Below are 20,877 nucleotides of genomic sequence, written 5' to 3'. Positions count from 1 at the left end.
CATAGGACAGAAAAGGGCCTAAGAGGCCTCTCTAGGGACAAAACCCTGCTGAAATTTTCCCCGACAACAGTGGGAGCTTTATAAAATCTAAGTCCAGACAATTTCCAATTCAAATGCCCAGCATAGCATGACCTTTGTCAGATCTATGAGCCCTAGATGCACCCACTATTTTTTTATTCTAACCAGCACAGACATTAGACAGGGCACTACTGCTAAGCAGGAGGTTGAATATTTGCATGCTCTTCTATTGTGAAAATGTAACAGTGACAGCACTGTGTCGAATTCTTTTCCCCCTAGAACTTTAACTCCATAGGAGAGGCATAGCTGACAGATGACTCTCCCAACATCTGTGTTATGTACACTGCACAGCTGAGGAACCTTGGATCACTGTCACGGCTTCTCGGGGATGACCTACACCTTTCTTATATCTACCCGTGATCAAAAAAGTAAAATAAAAATTTGAAAACACCGTTTTTTAAAATGAAAAGTAAATATGGCAAGAAAGATTAACATAATTTAGTCATTAAGCTGTTCACATAGCAGCTCACCATATGTTGTATAAATGTCCTATACGAAATAATTTATCAGACCTGACACGTTGCACATCATATTGTATTATTTAATATGCTTACTAAAATTTCATGGATCAAGCACCACTTCTGAAAGCATACAGAAAGCCCTAGAAAATATTTCTTCATCTTCCATGATTTATTTTGATTACCTTTTACAGCTACATGATAAAGTGGAACTTGCAAAATTACGAGGTTAAGGTTTACACAGCTATTGCTTCGTATATGAAAATATAACAAATGGCTCCATGTCTATACACCATTTTACTTGCATTTAATATTCAGAAGCACATTAAACTAAGCATGTTGCTTTCCACTGCATATTTTAATAATTTTAACTGCTTATTTCAGTAAACATCCTGATCCACTAATGCAAAGTTCCATTGAGAGATATATCCTTGATAAAGAGACTAAAGAGCTGAGAATTACAAAATAAACTAAAGCAAATAATTAACACGTGATACATGTTCACCAACCCAAACCTGTCTACGTAGAAATATATTACTTTCTACACAGTAGCTGAAACATTTGAATAGTATTTTAAATTACTGAGATGTAAAATGTTAGAATGGCAAGCATGTATGCCCAAATAAAGGGACAAAATTCTCTATCCAGAAACCTCAAAACCACAAAAATAATAATGTGTAAGGATGAATGCCTGTCACTGGCGAGGTCTGTGTCTAAATAGTAAATTAAAACAAAAAGTGTAGGCAGGAAGCTTGTGGATAATAGCTATTGGGCAACCAATGGGATTTGTTTGGAAAAAAAACACTCCGCACTTAAAGGACATACCAAACAGATAGATATGGCTAGAAAAATATTTAAACTGAAACCATGCATTTATTCCATAAAGGACCACTTTCCTTTTTCTCTCTCAGACCACTGATGTCAAAGGAACACAATACAAATGAGATAAAAATTGTAGTCCAAATTCTCTTTTTGGTCAATAATTAAATCCTCCTGTTTCAAATAATAGGATAAAGGAAAACATATTCCTGTGTCAGATAACTCATTGCAATGAGGTCATTAAACACTGTATTTGGAATGAACTTGCTTGGCCTATTAAAGTACCTGCTAACTGGTCAAAGCAAATCTTCCTTTTTAAGCTCTCTAAGAACCAGAAATCTAGCTTATGAGTTATTTTTATCTTTTCACATTTTGTGTATCCAAGATAATGCGTTTGTCTAGGAAGACACATTGCCTAGCTGTGTTGAAAACTGAAGGACAGCTGCATTGACAACATGCATTTTATATTAATGCAGGAAATGGCTAATGTTCAATAGCCTTTTCATCCGTAGGAACTTACACTCACACTCTAGCTATTAGTTATCATACTTAGCACCAGTTGTAGCCTCATAATGTGCATCTGCATTCCACAAAAGTACAATAAAGAACTGGACATTACCAGTATCAATAGCGGACGGATAAGAAGTTCTGCCATCTCTCAGCAGACCACAAATAGAAATAGCTTGGTCATAGTTTTTATGTTGTCTTTGAAACAGTTTCAGACAGGCTGCATTACACAAGAGAGTACCTTTGCTATCACATGGGTCTTATTCAAAGAAATATTTGGCAACGTTCTGCTTTCTACAGAAGAAGAATGTGTGCTATATTAGGACATTTTTATTCAGTGTGGAAGCTTCTGGAGGTATCTGGGAATGGATGCTATCAAATGCTTCCAACACATTGCAGGTCTAGACAGAGATGTGCAAACAGAGGATATTCACCCAAAAATAAAGTCCTCTTCGGCAACACATCCTTACCTGAAGCCATTTTGCCAGTTTAGATGGACAGCAACACTTGCTTAAATACCCTATTCAGATGAGAAGGATACAGCAGGGGACTGAAGTTCAAGAATTCTCCAGCATAAAGTAATGAGACTGTCACTATCCATCATGCTACTGGATATCCTGGCGCGTGTGCTGGAAGGGTGTCATGGTTTGACCCCAGCCAGCAACCAAGCACCACGCAGCCGCTCACTCACTCCCTGCCACCCAGTGGGATGGGGGAGAGAATCAGAAGGAAAAAGGTAAAACTCATGGCTTGAGATAAGAACAGTTTAATAGAACAGAAAGGAAGAAACTAATAATGATAATAATAACAACAATAATAAAACAACAATAATAAAAAAAGGATTGGAATATACAAAACAAGTGATGCACAATGCAATTGCTCACTACTCGCGCACCGATGCTCAGTTAGTTCCCCAGCAGCGATCCCCCGCAGGCCAAGTCCCCCCACTCTACATACTGGTCATGACGTCCCATGGTATGGAATACCCCTTTGGCCAGTTTGGGTCAGCTGCCCTGCCTGTGTCCCCTTCCAACTTCTTGTGCCCCTCCAGCCTTCTTGCTGGCTGGGCATGAGAAGCTGAAAAATCCTTGACTTAGTCTAAACACTACTTAGCAACAGCTGAAAACATCAGTGTGTTATCTACATTTTTCTTATACTGAACCCAAAACATAGCACTATACCAGATACTAGAGAGATAATTAACTCTACCCCAGCCAAAAGCTGGACAAAGGGATAATATATCCCATTCATATTACTACCACGTTCAAAACATTATGGACACTAGAATTTTAAAAAAAGCATGTATGAAAAGAAACTGTGAGATAGATAAAAATGCTTTAGTTGCTTACAAAACAGAAGTTTTCAGCCTAAGGGGTTCACAAACCAAAACGTTTTTCCCACAGTAGGTGCAGATTCCTGTTTGGCAAATTTAAGCCTGCTGACGAGAAGTTCATTTACTTTGAACTCGTCATTTAAAGTCCATGGACAACAAGGACTCCATGAAATACAATTTGAAAACTAATGATAGAGTGTGAAATCTTAGCATGCCAATGGGACTCTGAAATCTACTTGCATGGTACCAATTAGTCTAACAAACAAATGAACAAGGCTTTTAACCAGCACTGGAACTGCAGAAAACAGAGCAGTATTTTTCCACTCCTCTTCCAAAGCTGTTGGTTTTTTTGGTAACAATACTCTACCAGGCTTGCCTCAGAAGACAATTTTAGTAGATCAGTTACAGTACTCCATATTCTTACAGAAATTAATCCTTACCATTATTTCACTCAGTTTGAAGTACAAAACAAGCTTCTGAGACTTTCACCATTGCAAATAGATATGGTATTTTCACCAGGAACTTAAAGGAATAAACAATTAAAAAATGTCTCTCATAGAAGCATATATGTTATTTTATTAAGTGATGTGATAAGCTATGGGGCACATATCAGGACCAAAATGGTTGTAGTCATTAATTTAAGTAATAAATCATAGGTCCTGCCAACAATGACAGCAAACAGATGCTAACAAGAAAATGTATTATTTAATATTGTCATGTGTTATAAAAATGTAAGTGTTTAGGACATGTCTTAAATTTTTATAATAATATGCATTTAATACATTACTGTTTTGACACATACAAGAATCAAATTTATAGGTCTCATTCGGCACTTGCTTTCTCTTCTGTGAACACAGAATGGATTCCTGAGGGAAAAAAAGCTCAAGAAGTGAATATTTCAAATAGATGTTTGCAACAAAATCGAGTTGTTTGTCTTGCTGTCTTGAAGTAAATATCATAAGCACTGAATCTCGTTAGAAAATGAAAACCAACATATTTGCCTTTATGTAAACAGAAGTTTTCCCCGAAAGTTCCCAGGAAATTCAAACAAGTTTATCTATATATATGAACAGCAAAAGATCTTACCATTTGCTATCAAGTTAAAAAATTAATTCCATACAATCCTTACAAGCAGAATGTCAGTATTGAGTAACTCTCAATGAGCCTGTTAAGTTATAAAAATGCAGAAGTTTTATTTTCCATTGTGTCTTATTATTTGTTTCTTACATCAGTTTAAATAATACCACGGAACGCTACAATGATTTTCACCAACTGCATCCCTTGCAAATGTGCCAAAACCAAAACAAAATCTATGTTACTTATTAAAAACATGATCTATTCCATTCCTTCCATTCACAGCCACCCTTCTCTCAGGACTCTGAAAGCCTAACAGAACGATGATCTGATTCAAATACTGACATCTAAAAGTGTAGGAAATGCAGTTATGCCTTTTGGCAAGCCCTGCCACACTAAACAGAACCACTGTGCATACACCTTTTCCAGCACTGCATCTCTGTTGCTCTACAGCCTGCTGCATAAGGTCCCTCTGCACGAGGGTCAATTGTTTCCAAGAAGATCGCTGCTTTTTCCAAACATTTTTGTTTTGTTTTAAGGAAACTGTTTGGATAATAACAATCCTCTTTGCATTCTGTTTCACTTTCATTTTCAATCAGCTCCTCCAGGTATCAGCACAGTTCCTTTCTTGGAAGTGCTTCACTCAATGCTTTAAAACACTTGAGGAAGCAGTGATCAGAGTATGGAAACTAAATTTTCTTCATTAAATCTACTGAAGCAGATATTAAAAATGCATTTAATATACTGGGGATGGCTGGTGGGCATCACTGACTGTGACAGGCCAGTTACTGATGAGCTGCTGTCAGACGGCCTTCTCAGCAGGGATCTGTGTCTAAGGCTGCTGAAGGACAGCAATATCTTCCCTTGTGTGTAAGCTCTATTCATCTCCCAAGTATTTACTAAATCACAGACCTCTGCACACAAACCCAGTGTTTCAGCGCATGCTAACAAATGATGGATGGCCTAGTCAATTCGTTATGTCCTGAAAGCGTGATTTCCTGCCATTCCAATCATCAAACCTCTAGAGCCTTCAGAGCTGATCAGACCTGGAGAATATATTTTGCAGGCTCTATTAAAGGAGTAGAGGTTCTTTCCATTAGTCTCAAACTTTTTTTTCCCCCGGCTGATTTAAAGAGAACTCCCTCCTTCCCCCTCCTTCCAACAGCACCACCGCTACCACTCTTATCTGTGTAAAGTATTCAGGGCATGTAACGTTAGTATGTTAGTAAAATAGCACTCCTGGAACACCAGCCAGTTAAAAAGACAGATTTTGTTTGTGACTACTATAAAACACGACAATCTTTTATTTAAATTCATCTATACGTCTTTATTACGTAACCTAGACAACCCCTAAAACATTTTGTAACTTAGCTTCTTTGATCAAATACCTTTTACAGCAAGGGAGTGCTCAAAAGGACCCGTTTTCTTTGTATTTGCCTAGTGAAACATATCAGAGCTCTCTTAATTGTGTTCCTCCTAAAAGCATAAGCCACTTAGGAATAAACTTCCGATGTTCCAAAGACAGGTTAGCTGTCAAAGAAATAAAGCTTCTAGATTTCACCCTTTTCATAGCAAGGCAATATACTTGACAGTCTTTATTCTACATGCTAGAGGAGAAATTTTATTTAGCTTACCTATTCAATGATCTATAGGAGCAGAATATACGTACCTCACACTTCTTATTCTGAAACACTGAGCTTCAAATGAATTAGTCCACAGCTGCTGAAGAGTTAGCTGTCTACAGCACAGCACAGTTTTTGAAGGTAGTATAAGAGATATGAGTAAACTTCAGGTGAATAAGCATTTGGTTACTCTGAAATGCAAAGACCTTGGATTTCTTTGCTTGCTAGGTGTGATCCAGCCACAGCCAGCACAAACCAATCCACATTGCCCTACCGTTCACCTCAACCTTGACCTGGAGATTAAACTCACTTTTATTGCACACAAAGGTCATCTGTGTTAGGTCAAAATTCAAAGTCCCTTGTCAGCTAAGGTTGATATATTCCAACCTTTCCTACTCTAATGCATCAAATTTTTCATGGTGAGGTCATATTCAGCAGACAGTGTATTCAGCAATTTATCGTGCCATTGTAATATAGCCCAGAATATGATTGTCCCAAAAACAATGCATGAATAAAATATCTTCCCCTCTGATGTAGCAAATCCCCTCTGCTCATAAAACTCTAGTCTAGACTTGTTTGCAGGCTTCAGAAGAATGATACAGTATGGACTCTTTCTGAAATACAATCAAGAATTACCATTTTTATCATCATTGTCCTTAAGTACAAGCAACATGAATATAATGGTATCCTAAAATCCACAAGTCAATTAAAATGCACATATGGTCAGTGTTAAAACTACCACTTCATCCTTTCTTAACAACCACCATAATCTGGCCCTTAAATCTACAGACATCTGTTGGTCTGTCTGATGACACCAAGCTTGCTTTAGAATGAAATACTTAGAAAAAACAGTGCCACGAGACTTATAATCCTATCCTCCTGGTGATTATCACAACCATGGAATTTGTGAAGTGGCAAAAAGTACAACCAAATTAAACTTCATGAAGCAACACAGTAATGTACGCTGTGACCAAGACAATTCCCACAGCTTTGACATATAAAAGGATTTTCTTTCTCTTTCTTTTTCTCCTTCTTTCCCTTTTTTCTTTCCCTTTCTATCTTTCTTCCTTCTTTTTCTGTCTTTTCCTGTCTTCTTTATTTTCCTTTATTCTTTTCCTTTTCTGTCTCTTTTTTCTCCCTCTTAATTTCTTTTTCTCTCCCTTTTATCTCTTGCATTTTCTCTTTTCCCTTGTCTATATCTTTCTCTTTTTAATTTTTTTTCTCTTTTTCTTTCTTTTTTCTGTCCTTTTTTCTCTTTTCGCTCTGTATTTTTCTTTTTTTCTCTTTCTCTTTCTCTGTCTTTCTTTTCTTCTGTATTAAACAAGAGCACCTAACACACGGCTACAACAAACTCAAAATGCATTTTCAAATTATAGGGAACTTATTTCCATGTCTGCTTTAAGAGGACCCCTCCAATCATTGCATTTCACCATCAAATCTTCAAAGGATATAGGATTGGCTTCTAAGTGGTTTGTATAAATTCCTCAAGGCCAAAAAGGCTTTCCCTTTACTCAGCCAAAATGAATTTCACAAGTGTAATCAGTCCTGTTCTGTGTGACTTTTTTTTTTATAAAATGAACTGAACTCCCATATGGTAGCACTGCCTGTATTGGAAGGGGAAAAGGTTAAGAGAGAAGGAACAGACTTACCACCGCTCAAGAATCCAGAAAGTACAACCTTAATTTTGGTTGCATATTTCAAGCAAAATTTCAAGACTAACCTTTAAAATGACTGCATTTGCTAGGATGGACACCATATGTGGGAATGCTTGTAAGGAAGAGGATGATTACACTTATAAAAATTGTAACAGAAAACTACAATGGACTTCCCTCAAAATTAACTTTCATGTTGACACATGCTTATACATGTAATCTGCTTTTTAGTTACTAGATAAAACACAAACAACTCAAAAAACCCTTTCCATCTCTTTCCAAACAAATCTGGAAAGCACCCATGTCCTGAAGACCTGGACTTCACATGTGACAACATAAGAATTTTCTGTCTAAATCCTGTCTATTGCTATTGGAAAGCCTCAAAACTGAGCAAAACTATATTTCCCATTCTACTCTGAAAGCTGCCACTGCTATCAATAGCTAGCTTTTAAGTATCTTAACATTTAATCTAATGAATAATGGAGGAGACAAAGTTCTTCTGAGTTATATGCTGATTTAGTTAATTTCTGTCACACAATACTTTGTATTATGGGGGAGGATTAGTATCCTTCCTATTTAGGGTCATAGCATAAGCAGTTTTTTTAGCAAGACATACCAAATCCAACCAGTTACAAGTTCTTTAAGACTTCATTTAAGTGAAAAGGGAAAACCTGTACCACCCTCTGGTTTAGTCTATCAAAGCTGTAAATACCTTACAGTAGATTTCCTACCAAGGGTTCAGATAGTGAGAACATCTTTCCAAAGGGAACAGTATCAGTTCAGTGCTCACATAATTACTTTGTATAGTAAATTTTTATTTAAGATTATTTTGAATATGCTACATTTTATTGTAGGTCATTTCTGAAAGCTTGTATATTGTTAATTTTCTTTTCAAATAATGAGCCAAGACCTCTTTCTCATCTTTTATTATCAATCTGTTTACCTGTGAGGTTAAATGCAGCTTCAAGTACATAAAAAATTTTAAATTATTTTAGGCTTTTGCTACATATAATAGACAAAACCAAACAGCAGTGTAAAACTTTGTTTACTCTGAAGTCTAACATGAAAGAAGAAAAAAGAAATACAAAACTTCAAAAATTCTACTGTTCTCATAGCTGCTGTAGCTATATGCTCCAGATCATTTAAACACAGTATACTAGTGCAAAGTATTTGCCACTTCAAAATAGACAGGGTGGAAATATACCAATGGCCATTTAGCATCTCCCTCCAAGTCTCTGCATCTCCTACTAAGTCCACTTTCTTTTCTCTCATGAGCCAGTATACTGAAATTGATGAGGTGGTTTATATAGGCAGAGTGTGAATTTATTTCATTGTTAAGTAGTGAGAATATACAAACAGCCTAGTTTCTCTACTTTCCAAAATAATTAACCAACTATTCAAAAGAGCAAGGAGAGCAGCAGAAGTTACAAGAATTATGTCAGTTTTGCTATGACGAGAGCCTTTCCAGGCAGAAGAGAGTGCAACTGAAGTGTCACACACTAGTAGGTTGCCTGCTCATAGATAAGATTTCCCCATCTAATATACCTGTGCTTGAGTCCTCAGCCTAGGGCTCTGAAATCCACATAGACAGCTAGCTGCCCTCTGCTCTTGAGCTTCACTGTCTTCCTTCCTGGGTAATAGTAGCTTCAACAACCACTAGAGCAGAGGACAAGGAATTCTCCTTCCACCCTGACTCAATCTCCAGGCTCCATTAGCAGCAGGTACCAGAACACAGAAATGGAAAGGAAAAAAAAAAAATAAAGAAAAAAAGAGGGAGCTGAAAGAGAGCAGCAGTTCTACCTTTCTGTTTCCCACCACAACCATTTTGGGCTTATCAGCACTGCTTGATAATCTAAGCAACAGCACAAAGGCGGAATGAAATTATTCAGGAAAAAGCAATATATTTCCTTGTAAATAAAACTGGCTGGAAGAGGAAGAGAAGAGGCCTGTCCAGCCCCAACTCTAAAAAACAAAAAGAGAGGCAACAACACTGAAAAAGAGGAAGAAAAAATGTTAAGTCAGTCTTAAGTGGCTAGTAAAAGAAATAACATTGATGCCATACATTTAAACTTCTTTAGGGCCTTTGTTTCAGTATGAACCATCACTGAGAAAGTGATAAAAATGAGCAAATAATAAACAGATTATATTTTCCAATTTACATTGTGAGACATTACCATGCAGATACTTTTTTTTTTTTAAATTAAAAATCTTGCTGGGATGCTTTCCAGGCCCAGTGTCATTTAATAAAGCTATCAGTAATTTGGAGGAAGTGCAACATAATTACTGAAAATGTGTGCAAAACCTGAAGTGATATTAAGTAATGAAGAAGACAGGTCATGAATGTAGAGGAACGTACATCACTTGGTATGCTCTGGGAACAAAGACTGTGTGCATTCCAATAATCAAACAAGAAGTTACACATGTTAAAACCAAATATCCATACTCAAATATCAAGTGTATCAACATGAACCTGTGCATCACTTTTTTCTCTTGCTTATTGGAAAAATAAGGAAGGGGGGGGGAAGTTCTTCTCTCACATTTATGCAGGACAATACTTCTTTGAATAGATGCACAGAAGAAAAATGAAGACCTGTGTAGCGTTCGCTACATATCAAGGTGCCACGCTTAGATCACTGGTCGGCCCGGACCAGGGAAAGAGACAGATAACACACACAGTGTGAGCGCCAACTTTCCCCTTTTATTGCGCAGTTAATTCCTTTTATACTAACAAGGGGAGGCGGGATTACAGGTACATCACAAGGCTGCGACTAACCCTCTAACTTTCCGTGACATCGCGAGATCTTCCGAACGCCGACCCCTACAGACCTTCACAGAGCAGCTGCTATAAATTCTAATACTGTGAAATCCTAGTACTCTGAAACTCTCTATAAACACAGTTTTCACCCAGGCTCAGAAAAGAATGCTTCTTTTACAGGAATAAAAGTGAAGGTACTGAAAGGGAAGTTGGGCTAGAGGCACTAAGTTTGTTTAAGTAAGGAAGAGAAACAGTACAGACTCCACTAATTGTGCTATGGAAGAATATAGCACTCCTAGATGGAATGAAATATGTTTCACAACAGTTCAATGCAAGAACTTGAAAAACACGGGTTTTAGAATCTCTAAGAGATGCAAGGCTACCGAGCCAACTTGCACTGTCAGAAAGTTTCTGGAATCCCCAGTTCAAGCACAACGTAGCGTAAGAGATTCAAAGACAGAACAGAACCAAATCAGGAAAAACTGCAGAAGAAAAACCAAGATAGTACCATAATGAATTGGGTCAGTAAACCTTATACCCTTAGAAAGCTTGGTAGAACCAGAGGAAGATTCAACCAAAAAACCTGTAATGTTCAATCAGAACTGGATACGAAGAAGAGCAGCAAATATGTACAAGGCATAGATTTGAGAAAGGTCCAGTCATTTGTCAATCATGTTCCATTGGTAAGAAGCTTCAGGAAAAGGTTCTGAAGAGAAACTATGTATTCTGCCATATACAGAAGAACTGAGTTTTTTATTTTTTTCCCTGGAAACAACTAAACTGAAGTACTAGAGTATCAGCTTGGGTATGAATCAAACCCTTAGAAGCTGGACTCTTCTGGACAAGTTAAAATGGTCTTTGACTACAGGTAAAAGTTTAAAGGTCTAACCTACATCTTGTTAGCATAAATAGGTAACGCTAAGGTGATTCTTATGCAGAAGATTCTACTTGTTGGCAGCTCCAACTACTATTTAAGAGAGAAACAAGCACATAAAAGGAAGAGATTGTAACTTTCTCAGAGCATGTCCTGCAATACTCTACATTTCCTACAACTAGTTCTACAATGGGTAATCAATTTAGACATAAGGTCTCACTGAGAAGAACAGTATCACAGAAGAACATAAGCCCATGGCTAAAGAGAAGGCAGAAGAAAATACAGAAGTTACAATGAAAAACATGAATTATTAGCATTAGATAAATTCAGATGAGAAACAAAGCAGTAAAGGTGGTACACTATAGAAGAGCACAACACAGAACATACAGAATTATCAGTCCAGTGATGTATACTGTAGTGGAAGGTGGCAAAGCTCAACTACATGAGCATGCAGACCACACCCAAATGTAACATAAACAGCACATGTTGCAATAATGGGATGAGACTGTGAGGCTATAATAACACAGGAATGTATATAAATTATAGAGGCTGTTAATATGTTTTGGAGGGCTTTAAGGGCTTTGTTTAGCTGCTTAAAAATAGTCATTCATGATAAAGCAGAACTCATTGCTTGCTTAATGCTTTTGCTTAATGTTGACCTATTCTCTGATTAGAGGAGTAAGGAGATGCGGAAAGCCCGGAGCCAGTTTGAGCCAGGAAAGGGAGACACAGTAACAGCTACCCTAAAAAACAGGAAAGAGAAAGAACCAGCCTAGAGGCGAGAAAAAGGACTCAATAAGAGAGAAGAGGACCCTAGACGCTAGTATTATTATTGGACCAGACTATGGCGTGAGGGGTGGGAACTTAGATTGTAAGGGCATAATTCCCCAGGGATTTTAGTGTTTGGGGTCCCTCTCTGAAGGCACTCAACTTGAGCTGTCTAAATTTGTGCACCAGAGATAGAATAAATTACGCTTTTTATTTTGAAGGCCTTGATTAGAGATACTGCTTTGGGGAACGTAGGGTCAAGCCTGAGGGAAGAGGAAGTGCCCGAGGGTGAGTGTGTGTGTGTGTGTGAGGAGTTGGAAGGGGCACCCATCGGCTCACTGGAGTCACCCACTGTGAAAGGACTCCGGTCCTAAGAGTTAAAGTCTCAGGCGGTGTGTGTCCGAGTGACTCCTTGATTGGTGTGTGAATGCTCAGGCAGTGGCTTCTCCCTTAACAGCCTGGCCACCCAGGTGGGACCCTAGGTCAGTCTCGGAACCTCTCGGATCCAAACCTCCAGCTGCTGGCACAGCGTGAGTTCACCTGATGATTCTGGACACAGAAGGCACCGAATTGCTTGAGTGGTGAGTGTTAAATCCCCCAAATCTAAATTCAATACAGAGAAAAGGACAGAATCCAGGAGGGTTAAAGTCCCGACCAGAAAGATTTTAAGGGCCGGTTCAAGTCCTGCCCGGAGAGATTTTGACGAGGGGGGTTTAAGTCCTGCCAGAGCTGCATAGCCTGATCAGCGTAAATTGCACGAGTTTGTATGCAGTCTGATCAATGTAAGATGTACGATTGAGAATTGTTGAGAGATTTTAAAGGGCGGTTCAAGACCCACCCGGATTAAATCATGGATATCATAACTGGAGTAGAGAAGAGGACGCCCTTAGCAGAGATATTACAGAGAAACAACCCTGCAGACCCCCAGGTCAGTGCAGAAGGAGGGGGAGGAGATGCTCCAGGCACCGGAGCAGAGATTCCCCTGCAGCCCGTGGGGAAGGCCATGGTGAGGCAGGCTGTCCCCCTGCAGTCCATGGAGGTTAACAGTGGAGCAGATATCCACCTGCAGCCCGTGGAGGACCCCACGCTGGAGCAGGTAGGTGCCTGAAGGAGGCTGTGACCCTGTGCGAAGCCGGCGCTGGAGCAGGTTCCTGGCAGGACCTGCGGATCTGTGGAGAGAGGAGCCCATGCTGGAGGACGTTTTCTGGCAGGACTTGTGACCCTGAGGGGGACCCACGCTGGAGCAGTCTGTGCCTGAAGGACTGCAGCCTGTGGGAGGGACTCACGCTGGAGCAGTTTGTGAAGAACTGCAGCCTGTGGGAAGGACTCATGTTGGAGAAGTTTGGGAAGGACTGTCTCCCATGGAAGGGACCCCACACCAGAGCAGGGGAAGAGTGAGGAGTCCTCCCCCTGAGGAGGAAGGAGCGGCAGAGACAACGTGAGATGAACTGACCACAACCCCCATTCCCCGTCCCCCTATGCTGCTCGGGGGCAAGGAGTTACAGAATTTGGGAGGGAAGCTGTGCCTGGGAAGAAGGGAGGGGTGGGGGGAAGGGGTTTTAAGATTTGGTTTTATTTCTTATTACCATACTCTGGTTGATTGGCAACAAATTAAGTTAATTTTCCCCAAGTCGAGTCTGTTTTGCCTGTGATGGTAATTAGTGAGTGATCTCTCCCTGTCCTTACCTCAACTCATGAGCCTTCTGTTGTATTTTCTCTCCCCTGTCCAGCTGATGCAGGGAGTGATAAAGCAGCTTTGGTGGTCACCTGGCATCCAGCCAGCGTCAACCCACCAGAAAAATATGTATATGTAGTAACAGAACTTATGAAAGGAGGGGAACTGTTGGATTCTTAGACAAAAAATTTTGTTGTAATGAGAAGCTAGTGCTGTTCTGTTCATGCATAAGGGGTTGTTCATAGAGACCTGAAGCTTAGCAATATTTATGTTGATGAATCTAGTAATCCAGAATCAATTTGAATTTGTGATTTTGGCCTTGCAAAACAACTATGAGTAGAAAATGGTATTCTGATGACTCCATGTCGCACAGCAAATTTTGTTGCACCAGAGGTTTTAAGGAGGCAAGGTTATGATGCTGCATGCAACATGTGGAGCCTTGGTGTTAGACTTTATACCGTGCTTACTGGCTACATTCCTTTTGTAAATGGTCCTGATGATACCTCAGATAAGATTTGGGCCCAAATAGGTACCGGAAAACTCTCTCTCAGTGGTGGTTATTGGAGTACTGTTTCAGATACAGCAAAGGACCTTGTTTCAAAAATGCTTCATGTTAACCCACCCCAAAGACTGACAGCAGCCCAAGTCCTCAGTCACCCCTGAAGAGTTCCTCAATACCAGCTAAACAGGCAGGATGCTCCCCATTTAGTGAAGGGTGCAGTAGCAGCAACTTACTCTTCTTTGAATCATAATCAGTCACTGGTTTTGGGAGCCAGGTGGCCATTCTACTCTTGCTCAGAGCATTATTTTTTATAAGGAATGTTTTTTTGGTCCCCTAAAATATTCTTTGTTACAGGTAGAGATAGACTGTTTACATTAAGTACTTAACTTAAACAATCTGTTTATATTAGCGCTATATACTTTGTGCCATCCAATGTTTTATATGTTTTTGTAAACAGTTCACCTGGATTAATCAGTATTGTGGACAGCTCTAAAAGAAGCTTGACTGTTAAACAGCTATTGAATGTAATACTATGAATATGTATTTGTCCTTGCCTATGTCTTTTCTACATTTCCATGTTTTTGACGCTGCATGTCATATTATGAAAATCAGGATACTGTTTATAGTGATCAAAATTTAAACAGTAGATCTCTCACCATACACCAGAACGCTGAGGAAATACATCGAGTTTCAGAGAGAATAAAAAAGGATGGAGAACATAAATGGTGGGAAGCATTCTTGGGATGGTCGCCAACTGCGACGGCAATCCGGAACCTTATGTCACACCCAGTAGTAGTTCTGTTAATGCTAACTGTATTATGCTTGCTTTTAGTTTTGATATTATATACGAGAATTTGGACAGTGATACAACATATAGAAAACCCTCAGACATTCGTCTGGATGCATTAGCAGGTATGCTAAAGAAAATCAAAGGGCGGACTGTTGCTTTGGGGAACCCAGGTCGAGTCTGAGGAAGAGGAGTTGAACGGGCCACCCGTCGGCTCATTGGAGTCGCCTGCTGTGAAGGGACTCCAGTCCTAAGAGTTAAAGTCTCGAGTGGTGTGTGTGCAACTCCTTGATTGGTGTGTGAATGCTTGAGCAGTGGCTTCTCCCTTAAGAATACGTTAAGAAGCTCAAAGGAACTACGTATCAGTGATCCAATACTGGCAGAGATTTATCATGCTTAGTGCTCAAAATTACATTTTTATAATACTCATGTCATGCAAAAATCCTGCTGTTAAACCTGAACACATTTAGAAGACAACTGCTAAGCATGTAACAAATAACTTAAGAATAAATAAATAAATAAATAAATAAATAAATAAATTGGTAATTGCCAGGCGTGGAATATGAAGTGCAGCACTAACAGAAAAAGAACAGCAATTTGAGTCCTGAGCTTCTATTTTTGCAAAAATAACTGGATTTTAAGAAAAGTACACTAAATCCATGTTGTCTGTAACGTTACAGAACTGTAAAAAAATAAAAGTGTCAATTCTTGTATAAAGATACTTATAAACAGTATCAGAAGCAGTCTAATTTTTACTATTTGACATTAATAAATCACATGGCAACACCCTTTTGAAGCAGTAATCTCACCTGCTGAAGTAGTTCAATAATAGTAAAGAACAAACTACCCTGTTAAAAAATTATTTAGATTCACAGGTCATGTTGGCAGCCACTACACAGCATACCTATGCATACTAAATTGTGGCAATAGTTTTATGGAAATTACTAATTACTTTTAGGGAGAAATTGCAGAACAAGAGCAGGCCCATAACAAAGTGTGAAAGATACTTTATACAAATAAGGAGCATAAACTGTGAGTCTTCAAGAAGCACAACGGACAAGGGAGGAACCAATAGATAAGACAGTATTAGCAAGAAACCTGAGCAGATTAATGCTGAAATCCAAAGACTCTCAAGATCTATGGGGCAGTAGGAACCAGAAATGCTTGAAAACTGTCAATTTATGTATTGTATTACCAGTAGAATACTGTTCCTTCCCAGGGAAAGATTGAAAGTGCAAGGTGAAAGCAGCTATTATGGAAGTTAGTACTTTCCAGTTTGAATCAGCAACTGTTACCATATAATAATGACAAACTGGTTATGGACACCTTCATCACATTGCAAGTGCCATGAAAGATTCTGGAATATTTTCTTAAAAAGACTGAATTGGAAAGTTGGGGTGGGTGGGGAGGGTGGTTGTTGGTTTGTTTGATTTTGGTTTTCATAAAGAAAAAAAGCGTCCAGAATGACACAGGTTCTAGATTATAAGAAACTTATTCCGCAGTTATAAAACATCACTGAACAAGCCTCTCCTTTCAAACTTAAAATGGCACACAAGTTTACAAATCTCTCCAGCTGGCCTCTTCTACAAGATAATGGTTATAGAGACTGCCTGTTTTTCACGTTATAACACATTATCTATTTCAATACATCTCCCTTGCTGCTAAAGCAAGCAATGGCCTTGGAATGCCCCCCCCTTTTTTTTTTTTTTTTAACTGCATCTCAAAATCATTAGCCCAACATATTTTGCTACTTCAAACTTTTTCTCTGAGGGTCTTCTGCATCTGCCCTGCTATGAGAAATAAACAAAAAGACAACAAACATCACTTGCTGAGCCATTCACAGAAAGGAGACATGCAGACCTCCTCAAAATATACTTGATAGACATTTTTTATAAAAAGGTATCAATTCATTCATCATTCAGATAGAACATTTTAGCCTTCTCCCAGGTTGGACAAACAAAATTCAGGAGAGGCCTACAAGCAGAATTCAGAAGAGGGCATTCTCATCTCATAATGTGGATAACAAGATAACAGTATGTTAAGCCAGCAAATCATGGAAGCAACTACTGTAGCTAATCTCTGTTTTCCAGTGTTCGCCAAACCTGAGACAGCTGCTTTAGAAAAAACATAATTTTTTCCTGATATAACTCTACATTGTTATTAGTACGTAGTTTTTCAGAAGTCATCAATTTCTGAAACTGAGGAGTCAATGGTTGTTTTGCAGGATCAAAGGAGTGGACTGGGAAGTAAAATGTATCAGCATAAAGTCCTGGTCCTTATTTTCCCTATTACAGACACTCATGTGCCTATGCATCTGTCTTGGAAGCAGGTTCCTACACACAGTGACTGACCTGGCAGACCAACCCAAATTCCAATCTTCTTTTAAGACAGCTTTATAAGGAGACTAGAAAAAGAGAACATGCGCGTGTGTGTGCGTGCACACACACATATATACGCACAAACACCCTCTTCTAATTTCATTAGCACCAAAGTGATAAAGCCAAGTCTAAGCTCCTTAGACACATGCTGTCACAGTAAGCGATTTCCCAAGTTGCAAAGTACTGTGCAAGGTGAGCTCCGTTCCCAACAATGCAACTCGCTCAACCAGCCACATTGCTTTAGCATCGCTTCCCTGTAACAGGGCTATTCCCTCAGCTTGATTTTTAACTACATTACACACTTTCCTGAAGAGGATAAGATTTCACTGGATAGTTTAAAAGCCTAAGTTAATGTTGGCTCTTCATCCAGGTACTGTAAGTTACACACAACTTCAGACAGTTTCCTCAGCCACACTTGTGGTAAGACTAGCAAGGCTCACTCAGGAAGCATGGGAACGATTTTCTCTTTTACTGATTTCTCCCTCTCACCAAAGTAAGCACAGCACTTAAAACCCTAGTTTTCTGTATTATTTCTGGTGATTTTAGAGACAGTACCACTCCTTCCCCCCCAGAACCTGATTTGGTTTCCTGTCAATTCAGCACTAGCACCCCTTCCCCCAAACCTGAAAAAAGAGAAAAACCTGGCAACATGTACTTTACAACTTGGCTGTTGCTGGCAATAAGCAAATTTCAGCAATGAAGATCAGTACACAGAGCATATGCCATCATGTACACTTTTCCATGCTAGCCTATGGTCACTTGCAAATGTCTTTGACCATTGAGCCTGCAGCTCAGGCGAGGAAGCAGACGAACGCTCCAATTTAAGATGACCCCCTTTCCAGCCTTCAGCTGGAAAGCAGCACCACGTAAAGAGTTATGGGCCTGGACTGCCCCTTCTCCCTAAGCCACAGGAGCAGCAGTATTGCAGGCCGGATTCCACCCTCGGTCTCGGCCACAGAGGAACGGCCTGAGCCCGAAGGCTTCGTTCACCTAAGAAGACCTACTTGGTGTTTAAGAGACAGACTCATGAAAGGACCCGAGAGCTTTCATTTGGACGGGTGGCGGGGGAAGAGTCCTTTATTTTGTGCCAACTCCTCAGGTCCCAGAGAGGGAGAAGTACCTGCTCCTAGCAGCAGCTCTCGCGAGCTCTCGCTCGCCGTCGATGACCGTGTGCGTGTCCAAGTGATTTTGTACCGTGTGGGGCCTGGAACCGGGGGGGCACCGGCTGGAGCTGGCGGAGCGGCCCCCTGCGGCCCCTCGCCCGCCCGCAGCGAGCTCGCAGGCCGCCGCCCGGGGCCCGAGCCGCCCGCCCCGCGCCGGGCAGCGGCCCCGGAGGGCGGGAAGCACTTACCTAGGGAACTTCTCCTTCAGCTTCCTCAGGCTCTGCCGGGTGGGCTGCACGCGCCCCAGGAACTGGGCTATTTCATCGTACTGGGCTTTGGTCAGCTTCATGCCTCGCACCGCCTAACCCCGCGGCGCCGGGCCTGCGCGGCGGCGGGAGGGGAGAAGGGAGGGAGGGAGGGAGCGAGCGACCCCCGGCACCGCGGCCGCGCCGGGCGGCGAGAGGCAGAAGGCCAGTGATGGGGGGGGGGGGGAAATCGCGGCGACCCCGGGGCGCCCTTTGCTACCAGCCCGGTGCCGAGGCAGTCAGGGACGACGGCGGCGGCGGCCGCTTCCCCCAGCTCCGCCCCGCGGCCCCGCCGGGGCGGTGTGGTGGTTGGGGGGGGGCGGGGAGAGCCGCCATCCCGCGCCGCTCGGCTCTGCGCAGCCGCGCAGGCGGGAGGGGAGCGCGCGGCGCCCGGCCGCCGCTGGGCCCCGCGCCGAAATGGCGCTGCCGCGGGGGCGTCGCCGCCCTCGTAACCCCCGGGTCTCGCGCCGAGGCCGTCCGCCTTTGCCTCGCCCGAGGGCGGAGGAGGACGGCGGCCGCCTCACGGCCGAGGAGGTGCCCGCTCTTGCGCCCTGCGAGCCGCTCCTTGCTTTAACGTCTGGGAGGGCGGAAGGAGCTGGCGGGGCGGCGGTGCAGGGCGCCCCTGCTGCGCCCTCGGCCGCGGGTGCCCTCGGGCTGAGGGGAGCGGGTCGGCGCCCTGCGTGGCGGTCCTCTGTCGCCTGCGGTAGCGCCCGCCCGGGAGTGGGGTGCGTAAGGCCTGTTGTATTACGGCTTTAAAGTGTGGTTTTCAAGGCCCTTTCCAAAAGTCGCTTTGTAACGACTGTTTCTCCGGGTTTGAAGAGGAAATAAACGCTCAGGTAGTGGGGCTGGGGCTGCGGATCCTGACAGGGCCCGCGAGTTGCTGGCCTGCAGCCTTGCGCATGCACGCGGAAATGGTTCCCCCTGTATTTTGGAAGAAAACCACCCAAGTCTGTGCTTGGATTTACTTCAAAGTGTGTTAGGTCTCGGGCAAATTATATTATTAAATATCATTTACATATCAGTAAGTATGTTGCAAGCCTTAGATCCTGTGCTGGGCAGTTTTAATAACTTTTATTGAGTAACTTGGAGGATGGGTATGCCCTTCTGTAAACAATGTGTAAAAACTAGAGGTTATGAAGAGAATTAACTGTGCATTTGACTGAGAAACATAAATATTCCCTTTAATTTCAGTTTAATTGCATTCATGAACTGTATACAGGCTACTGGAGTCCTAACCTTGATGTTTCAGGCACTCAATCCATGAAATTTGCATTAAATCTTAAGAATTTTTTATTTTTATAGATCTTAGGTTCTGTTCACTGGACTTCTCTCTTGAAAGCTTTAGAATCACGTTTTAAGTATTTTTCTGCATCTTAGCCAGAAACTTCACAAGAGTACAAGAGCTGGAACTTCAGGGAGAAAGGAATACCATGGGCGTGTCAGCAGGGTCATTCATTTAGGAACATTTGTGAGGCTGGTTTCTAATTGATTGATAATGGCCAATGAACCCTCTATCAGTTGATCCTCCCTGGATTTTAGTGGGTTTTGTTTGGAACGGGGAGCCTTCCTGGGAACAGCTGTTTCTGGTACTATGGCCTAAATATAAATGTTTGAAACTCATTAGTTGCCCCACAGTAGAAGAAAATACAGTGAAGCTAAGCCAAGCTATGGATTCCATTCCTTACTCAGAGACCAAAAAATAATATGTGAAATTGAGAAAAGAGTATTCTTTTAAAGGAGGGTATTATTTAATGTAAAGATACTTCATTTTCTTTAGCACAATCAAGTAGGATCCTTAATGGTAGGAGATGTGTGTGTTTGGGAGGGAAGGGGGTGTTCTTTCAGTCTGATATCCACTTAAAAAGCCCATAAGGGTATAACTTTCTTGGGCCATAGAAAGGGTAATTTCCCCCAGTCTTTCCAAAGAGGAGAATTATGATTTTTTCTTTTGAAATAGATTTAAAAAAAAATATTAAATGGTCCTTCACTACCACTACTACTGCTCCTTTAGAAACAATCAGTAGTGCTTCTTTAAAAAAACCAAACAAACACAAAACCAGAACAACATCATGCCGTCTTTGTTGTGGGATAATTTCCAGTGAAAGTGTTTTTAAAACCTGTAATGTTACTATCTATAACTTCTATCTCTGTTCATTTCACTTGGTCACTAGTACATGTTCTTGATTT

At 41.2% G+C, this 20,877-nt stretch overlaps 1 protein-coding gene across 2 annotated transcripts in view; it reads right to left on the bottom strand.

Annotated features, from left to right (window-relative positions):
- CDIN1 (CDAN1 interacting nuclease 1) overlaps nt 1-18,993 on the bottom strand; it is a 134,844-nt gene extending 115,851 nt beyond the window's left edge. Inside the window, exon 1 of one of the 2 annotated variants that reach the window (XM_075030372.1) lies at nt 18,634-18,993. In XM_075030372.1, coding sequence (XP_074886473.1) covers nt 18,634-18,734 — 101 coding nt within the window. In that variant the 5' untranslated portion in view covers nt 18,735-18,993. The remainder of the gene's footprint in view (nt 1-18,633) is intronic. The other variant, XM_075030371.1, reaches the window with a different exon arrangement.
- Between the last annotated feature and the right edge of the window lie 1,884 nt (nt 18,994-20,877).

This window comes from Buteo buteo, chromosome 6 (genome assembly GCF_964188355.1).
Source record: "Buteo buteo chromosome 6, bButBut1.hap1.1, whole genome shotgun sequence".
In the NCBI taxonomy this organism is placed as follows: domain Eukaryota; kingdom Metazoa; phylum Chordata; class Aves; order Accipitriformes; family Accipitridae; genus Buteo; species Buteo buteo.
Note: the sequence above shows the minus strand (reverse complement) of the source record. Positions and strands in the feature narration are given on the sequence as shown.